The 8980-nt window shown below is 35.7% G+C and overlaps 1 protein-coding gene across 2 annotated transcripts in view; it reads right to left on the bottom strand.

The window, feature by feature from the left end:
• Window positions 1-2016: 2016 nt before the first annotated feature.
• Window positions 2017-8980, bottom strand: part of LOC132101433 (semaphorin-4B-like) — a 71053-nt gene continuing 64089 nt past the window's right edge. For both annotated transcript variants that reach the window (XM_059506388.1, XM_059506387.1), the window contains exons 12-15: window positions 7848-7963; window positions 7283-7440; window positions 6520-6608; window positions 2017-6234 (exon numbers count right to left, since the gene is read on the bottom strand). In XM_059506388.1, coding sequence (XP_059362371.1) covers window positions 5471-6234; window positions 6520-6608; window positions 7283-7440; window positions 7848-7963 — 1127 coding nt within the window. In that variant the 3' untranslated portion in view covers window positions 2017-5470. The remainder of the gene's footprint in view (window positions 6235-6519; window positions 6609-7282; window positions 7441-7847; window positions 7964-8980) is intronic.

The following is an 8980-nucleotide window of genomic DNA, read 5'->3' as shown; positions in this document are numbered from 1 at the left end:
GGCTGCTTATTTAGAGGAAGGCTTGAGTGATTGGATGATCGCTCATTATCAAGCTTCTAACAAGTTGAACTCAAGTTAGTGTGTCATTGGATAGTCATTGAGATAGGCGTGCATTTGCCCTCTTTGTTTGGTAATGTCCACGCCACATAGCCTATTGTTACCTGTACTCTCGTCTTCCTACAATTCAGAGATATTGTCGCCGAATTGCACACATATTGCCATAATAAACGCTAACAAATATCTCAAAGTAAACTACAAAAATAAACAAATATCCTAAAGGCATTCCTTTCTGAATGTATAGGCTATTATTATTTTTCCTCATCTCCCTTTGGACGTGTCATTGTGCAAACAGTGCACCGCACCTAAGTCTTAAACTAACTCAAAGAGTTTACAAGATTTAGTTAACCTTCAGCCTGCGTCAGATTCGATACTGTGACACACACACGCACGTAAAGCGGGATTAACTGAGAGGAATAATTATTTACGTTACCATAACTGACTATGAATATCGTGTTGATTTAATTATGTCACCTCTTGTTTGTTACTTTATTTAACCTGGAAAAACAAGATAACCATTGCGGCTTGTGAAATATAAAATATAAAAAAGGATGACAGTGTCGAGTACCAACAATGGCCACATGATGGCAGCATTATTACAGTAAAGTTAATAGCGCATGCACTTGAGCAGATGGCGCAAATCTCTATTGAGGTGCTAGTGCAGGGTTATTCAAATCTTAACCTGGAGGGCCAGTGCACTGCAGAGTTTAGCTCCAACCCTGATCAAACACACCTGAGCCTGTTAATGTGTTTGGGATCATTAGAAAATCACAGGTAGGTGGGTTTGATCAGGGTTGGAGCTAAACTGGCCCTCCAGGGCAAGATTTGAATAACCCTGTGCTTGAGAAAATTAAAGAAGGGATATTAAAATTTCTATTGGAAATGTCCATACAAATCAACCTATGATAAGAGAACCTATGAAACCATAAGGATGCATACAATTTATCAGATCCCTTGAGTGGTAAGTGGTTGGCTATAGTGCAATCAAATCACACACACACTGACACTCACAAAACACACACATTGTTTCTGTTATATGGGAACAATCTTTAGGTGTAATCAGTTTTATACTGCGTTTTATAAACATTTCCCCTCACAGAAAACTCTCCATTTTTACATTTTCCAAAATAAATAAATAAATATAAATAAATAAATAAATAAAGGGATAGTTCACTTAAATAAATTAATTAATAAATAAAGGGATAGTTCACTTAAAAATGAAAATTCGGTCATCATTTACTCACCCTCATGTCGTTCCAAACCTGTATGAGTTGCTTTCTTATGTTAAGTACAAAAGAAGATATTTTGTAGATTGCTGGTAATCTAACAGTTTGTGGTTCCCATTGAAGCCCATAGTAGGAAAATAAATACTATGGAAGTCAATGGCAACCACCAACTTAAAAAATGTCTCTTATGCTCACCAAGGTTGAATTTACTTAACTAAAATACAGTTATATTATTATATTTAATATTGTTACAGTTTAAATAAATGTTTTATTGTAAGATGTGAATACTGTGATGGCAAAGCTGAACTTTCAGCAGCCATTTCTCCAGGCTTCAGTGTAACATGATACTTCAGAATCTTCTTATTAATAATAATTAAAAATATATTTTCCTGCTTAATATGTTTTGTGGAAATACTTATATAGTACCTTCAAATGTTTGGGGTAGGCAAGAAAAGAAAAAGTTGTATTCTTTAAGGACACATTAAATTGATCAATCACAGGAATAAATCACATTTTAAAATGTATTTTAAAAAGAATAAAATTATAACAATAATGTCCCAATATTATAATATATAATAATATATAATAGTTTTACTATATAGTTCATTAAATTAATGCATTCTTGCATTTATAGGACTGCTTTTAAAAACCTTAAGTAGTTCAAACTTTTGACCAGCAGTGCACTGTGATAGTTTTATGCCACTGTAAATAATGTTGAATCAGTGCAAACCAGTGGTTTTATTTCATTTATTTAAAAAAATTAAACTTAAAGTGCTTTTATTTACAATATAATAAAAACAACAAAACAGTAGTGATGTATAATACAAAAAAAAAACACCTTTTACAACAGATTTTTTTCTCTTTACATTGGCAGCAAAATGTACAAATACACCTTTACATTAAAGTTTACAAGACATTAACTTACAATAGTTCAGAGCATCTTGGTGTGCCATTATAAAGAATGTATCTGAGCATTTAAGAGTGTAGCAGACTACTACAGTCCAGAAACTCTTATGTCTGAATTAGTTCAGCACTGAAATATGGGAGTATATGACTATCTATACATGACTAAATCTACCGCTTGTAGGTAGCAGCTGATGTACAGTGAAGTTTTCACATTGTCTACTCTGTAAAACGGCACGCTAGTGATAATAATTAGAAGACGTACTGAAAAGCATAAGCAAATTTGCTAACATTATTAATTATTTTTGCATGATATTTTGAAAGTGATTTTCAGAGGTCTGAGTATATGTAAAACAGTTATAGAATATTACAAATAAATTTTATTTTTTGTGCTTTAAATATAGTCGGTAAGTGTTTTGTGTGTGTGTAATATATATATATATATATATATATATATATATATATATATATATATATATATATATATATTAGGGGACCTCTGTAGATATTAATTAGCACAGTGGAGACATACTCTTGCAGTGGACTGTTGCACAGATGACCATTCAATATACAGTGGTTTGCGACTTTACATGTACTAGGTAATCCTACTGTGTAGTCCACCAGAGCAGACATGCATGTGAGGTTTGCTTTTTGTTCACGTGTTTGAATCACAAAAAGGCTACAAGATTACATTTGTTTTCCCGCATACCCTTTCACAAAATCTAGCTCGGAGGCATTAACAAAACCATTCAACTGGTACTTGCTACAGCAATGTCAAGAGAACAGTAATTCCCAGATATTTTGCTTTGAACCATTTCCACATTCTGTGCAAATATAACAGGAAAAAAAGAATTGTAATGCAATCTGTAAAAAAAAGAAAAAAAAGCAATGTCAAAAACATTAAAAATCATTCACTACTTCCCCTTACAAATACAATTATACAACTTTGTGATCAAAGTCAGTGTCCATCAGATCATGGAAAAGTAAATCTCCCATTTTCAAACATTCAGCACAAATTTAAATAAGACACAATGCTTCTATTGAAAGAATCATTTTGGAACACTTTCAATCAACACATAACTACATTCACAATATGGATGTCTGTGTGTTCTTTAAAGATCAATGACGATGAAATATTACGCACATTTGTGGTGCAATATACAATGCTTGTCTTTGGGAATTTTACTGGAATTTTACTTTTTTATATATTTTATTTTGTGTGTGTGTTTGTTGTTAATATACATTTTTACATGGATCCTTATGTTGATTCTATGCTATAGTAACTTACATTTGTGTCTTGTTTTGTGGTTTCGATACCCAGAGCTTTACAGCAGCCAAGCACTGTACTTTTTTATATGACACTCTTGCAGCTGACAATTTATAACGGGCTGTTTCATATACATATATGTCATTGCTCCCACCCAAAAACATCTGTTAGCCTGCTTTGACTTGAGGTGTTACAGTGAACATGGCACTTTTTCATGGAAAAAAAAAATCTGCTGGTCACTTTACACTCTTCGGGAGCATTGATCTCATAGCTTAGCGTAAAATTGGCATGTAAAGTCTTAACCACACGTTTTCATTCTGTCCGAATGCAAATACATCTTTCGAATTTACAACATGGCAATAATTGTCTTCAATTTGAAAAAAGTACACTTTCGAGTCAAGAGAACATAGTTCTTGACAGATCCAAAGAGATCTGAAATTAATCACTAAAAAAATTTTGGCACAACAACCAATTTGAATCAGTAAACAACCTCGAGACGTTTAGTCACTTCCATTTATTGTATTATGCACTAATTCAAGTTCAGCTGAAATTGAAAACTGTCATCATTTACTCACTCTCATAGATTGTTCCAAACTTGTATGACTTTTTCTTTTCTTCTGTGGAACACAAATAGATATATCTTGAAGAATATTTCAACTGTTTTTGTCCAAGTGGGGTCAAAAACTAGAAGCCATTGACTTTCATTTGACATTTGTATGGTGAGTAAATTATGACATTCATTTTAATTTGTGCATGAACTATCCCTTTAAATCAGTGGTTCTCAAAATGACTACTAAAGTAAGACAAATTAAATTCTAAAATAAGTCAAACAAACTAACCATCAAGTTATTTCTATATCAGTTCACCTCCTTTCTCTTTGAAGAACCAGAATTACCTTAGATATATGAGAAAGCCTCATTTCATTTTCTAGATTTCTAGACCTGGAAAGGTTGTGTAATTTAATAAAAACTCAATGTGTATTTTTCTATTGAATATACAGAATTTTATCAGGTAGAAATTATGAGTAGTAAATAATGGACAACTGGAAAAGTGGGCTCCCCAAATGATCTTGTGGACTATGAAGGGCTTTGGAGTCAAAAAGTTTGAGAACCATTGGTCTTTAATTGGTATATCACTGATAGCAACTGATTTTGATTAGTGGGATAAGGAACAGAGATATTCAAGTTCCTGCATCTTCAGAATGTAATTTGTGCCTTGGACATACTCATAGTATTGCTAACATGCCTTCTTTGGAGTTCTCTACACACTGAAACCCCCCTGCGGGCTCTTTACTGTATATGCCGCAATCTCACTTGCATATTTTATTTAACGTGTGTACCAAGGAGAAGCTGTGTAGAATACTGAGGTCGTGGCATCACTTATTGTTCTAAGACAGTCATATGCTGTTTGTTAGCTCTCTAAAAGATACTTCTCCTTTATGTGATTTGCATAGTATGGCTGCTATGTGCTGAGGTCGTGATGATATACTATGCAAAGGTTTTGCATATATCATCAAAGCTTTTGATGCACCACTATGCTTTATATTGTGTTGAAATGTCAGCTAATCATCTCACTTCAGGCACTATGTTTAGCAGAGACTCTATTGTTGACTTAAGTTTGAAATTTTGTCTTCTCGGTCACAGGGTGACCAACTCTACGCTGCAGGGATGAGATGGGAGCATGACAGGTTAATGAACCCTGAGGGCATCGTATTGCTTTCACACAGATGCCACCAGACATTTTTGGACGGACCGGGCGGGACGACTGGATCGGCGAGCCTCGCAATGCCCACTATTCTTTTTCAAAGTGTCTTGCTTCCCACTCAGCGTGGCTCTGGGTGCTTCACAGACTTGGCAGTGACTGAGAAATGTGAACAGATCACCAAGACAAAATGAGAGGAGACAAAGTGCAAAACAAAACCCAGTGATGGTACGTTTCCAGTCATTTTCAGTCTGTCCCTCCCTTGGTGCTGTTCAGTTCAGAGGCCACTTTTTTTAAACATTCATCCCAAACAGACTTAAACGATCGAGTCTTTGATCTCCGAGCCCAGCCGCACTCGAGGCCGCTGGCAAGTCGGTGAGATCTCAACGTGGCTCTCCTTTAAGTTCAAAAGTCTCTTTTCGGATTCTGAGAAGCTCTTGCTGTTCTCGGGTGAGGAGCACTCGTGGGTGGGAGTGCTGCAGATGTAGTTATCATTGAGCGCCTGGTAGCCCTTGTGGTCAGACACCGAGGGCGGGATGTTGTTGCCATTTAATGGAAGGCTTTCCGTGTGCTTCCCTGGAATTCGTGCTTTCTTCTGTTGTATGTTGGGGCACTCACCTTCCTTCAGCATGGACTTCATCCTGTCTCGGTTCCTGTATGCCACGAACAGCGACAGGACCACCAGGGAAAACACGAGTAAGGCGCACACAACAATCAACTCATTCCAGTACGTTTTGGTTTTTTCTGGCGACCATGTTTCCCCGGGCAGGATAATCGCTTCCCCTTGGGGTACAAACTGCGTTCGGGAACGTCCAATCAGAGTGGTGCTTTCGTGATCTGCTTTGACGCAATAATTGGCCAGAAGTTGTTGGTAGCCACCTTCTTCTGACCAACATTGGTAGATCTCCTCCCTCTCCACTTGGGCTACAACCACCAGCCCGCCGTCAGGACTAGGATAGACGAATCGCTCGGCGGTGTGACTGTACTCCCATCGCCTCTCTGCCAAGTTAGATCGCAGCTGGCAGGGAAGAACCGTAAATGTATTGGCTGGTATTTGTATCACATGGCATGATGGAACACCTGTGGGTTAGATGGTCTTATTAGTTACTAGTAAATCAAACATTTATCTCGCATATAAGCAAACCACCAGGCAACCACTTCAGTTACTTAGAGTCTATCAGAGCGCATTGCCGGAGGCGCTATGTAAATGCGTTTGGTCATGCCACATGCCACGGTGCTTTTGTTACTGTAACAGCTTGTCTTAACCTCATGCACTCTACAGCACTTTGTGGTTTTTCGGAAATAAGTTCTTCAAATATTGATTCACATGGGGGTTAGGTATTGTAAAGCGTGGCTGTTACTCACGTGGTGGGGTTGGTTTTACAGAGCGAGGGCCAGCCATTGACATTTTACATATTGCAGTGTTGGCATCATCTACATCTTGTTGCCATTGACTATAAAGGAAAGAGCAGGGATGAAAAAAAATTCATCTGTTCAAGTCTGGGATCAGTAAGATCTTTTTAAACAAAGTAACACTTAATTTTCAGCAAGGATTAAACAATAAATTCATCAGAAGTGACAATAAAATATTTTTAATGTTACAAAGTTTTTTCATTCAAATAAATGCTGTTCTTTTGAAGTTTTTATTTTAAGAATCCTGAAAAATGTGGCATGGTTAATTAGCAGCAAAAACATATTTCAATATTGATAATAATAAGATATATATATGATAATAATGTATCATGTGATATGTGATACTGGAGTAATGGCTGCTCATAATGTAGCTTTGTAAATAATACTAATATAAAATTATATATATGCATGTTTTTTTATTAAATGTTTCTTATATATATATATATATACACACACACACACACACACACACACACACAAACATATTAACTCATGGTGTAAGGAAAACATATTTTTTTCTTTTTTTATTATTATTTGCCTTTTTTTTGTTACACCACAGTATACCATAGTTTTAGAATGCATTAATTTGTGTTTTGTGAAACAAATCTGTATGCTAATAGTTTAAAATTGTAATTAAATTCAGGTTTATACTTGTCACTATAATAATTGAAGTCCAATAACTGGATGATAGAGCAAGTAATGGAAATGTACTAACCTCTTAGTTAGCGCATATTTGATATTTGAACACTGCTTCCCTGTCCAGGCACAGTAAGGATCTCTAGACAGCACACACTCTCCACAGCTCTGGTAGTTGGAGCAGTTGGCAAGAGGGATTTCAACCAGCCCAGAATAGCTGGACACAAACAACAGCCCCTATTGAAAATGCAAACAACAGAATTAAGACACCTTCTCAGGACGTCTGCTCTACAGAACTATGATAGATCCGGTGTAGAAAGATGCTTGTTATGAATACAGTAAATGTTAATCCATGATAATTACACTGACAGTGGTAATAAGCTTTTTTAAAATAGTTCTTATGGTGTAACACATACAGATAAAGTATAGACTGAGTAGTGTACAGAAAGAGCAGACGCTGTTTGTTTCCCATCTGTTCACAGTTCCTCAGAGAGGAAACAGGGATGCAATTATCTCCCTTCCAGGCCTAACTATCTCAACGGCTGAAGGGTCCGTTTGCATGCCACGCTGTCATTTCACTAATGCATTACGTTCTCCAGTGTGCATAGCAATGCAACGATGAGTTTAAGAGTAAAATGAAGTACCTTCTCATCATCCAGTTCGATGTGTTGCACGGACTGAGGCTCGGGAAAAATCACCAGCTCTTCAATGATATACATCTTGTTCCTGACGTTGATGGCTTTGTGGATCCTGCCGTCATCTGAAAAATAACACAAGTGATGTGAGACGTTGTACTCAAGGGCCTCTGCCATTTTGTTAACAGGTATCATAACATCAAGTATACTGCAAGTTGTGACAAGTGGAAAGTGGCTAGTTGCCATACAGTATTGCTGGGAAAATCAAAACTAATGGAAGCCATCTCATGAAACAAAAAATTGGTAGCTAGTCAAAACTCTTAGAAATGGATTAGCACAACAAGGGATATATTTGTTAGTTCACAGATTTCTTTCCACCACAACACAACCCAAAAATAAATAGGCCTAAATTTGAGATTTCTGTGCTTGAATTGCATATAAAATTTCCATCTAATTGGATTACACAATTTTAACATAAACTAATTAACTTTATGTCATGCATAATTGTAAAAATAAACACACACACAGACAATCATGACATAGTTTAATATTAACTATTTGCTTTTTTTTTTCAATAATCATACATTCAAAATGAAACCTTTAATTGTGAAAATAATATTTGTTTGTGTTTTCATTTAAAACCAATGAACATGATTAAAATATGCCTAGCTGTGGAACAAGCATTATTCAATTAGAAAATGTATGAGATTGAAAGAAATTGGATTTATAGATGATAAATAAAATGGTTATTGTTAAGTTAAAAGCCATTTTGTTTATTAGTACTATTACGGAGGTCTTACCTGTTTCATTTATGCATGAATGATAAATATGCATCACATTAAGTTATTTACTTTGTTAAAACTGTGTAAACCAAATGGATGGAAATTTCATACATAAATCTTAAATTTAGGCCTTAATATTTTTCCCCAGTGAAGTCTCAAAGTTGAAATCAGTCCATATTTTCATGGATCCACTTTGCCGTGTTGAAACACAGCTTGTTTTAAAGGATAGTACACCCCAAATTTAAATTGCTATCATTTACTCGCCCTCAAGTAGTTCCAAACCTGTGAGATTCTTTCTTCTGTGAAAAAAAGAACAAGATATTTTGAAGAATGTTGGTAAACAAATAGTCACTGGTTCCT

The sequence above is a fragment of the Carassius carassius genome, chromosome 23 (genome assembly GCF_963082965.1).
Source record: "Carassius carassius chromosome 23, fCarCar2.1, whole genome shotgun sequence".
Taxonomy (NCBI): domain Eukaryota; kingdom Metazoa; phylum Chordata; class Actinopteri; order Cypriniformes; family Cyprinidae; genus Carassius; species Carassius carassius.
Note: the sequence above shows the minus strand (reverse complement) of the source record. Positions and strands in the feature narration are given on the sequence as shown.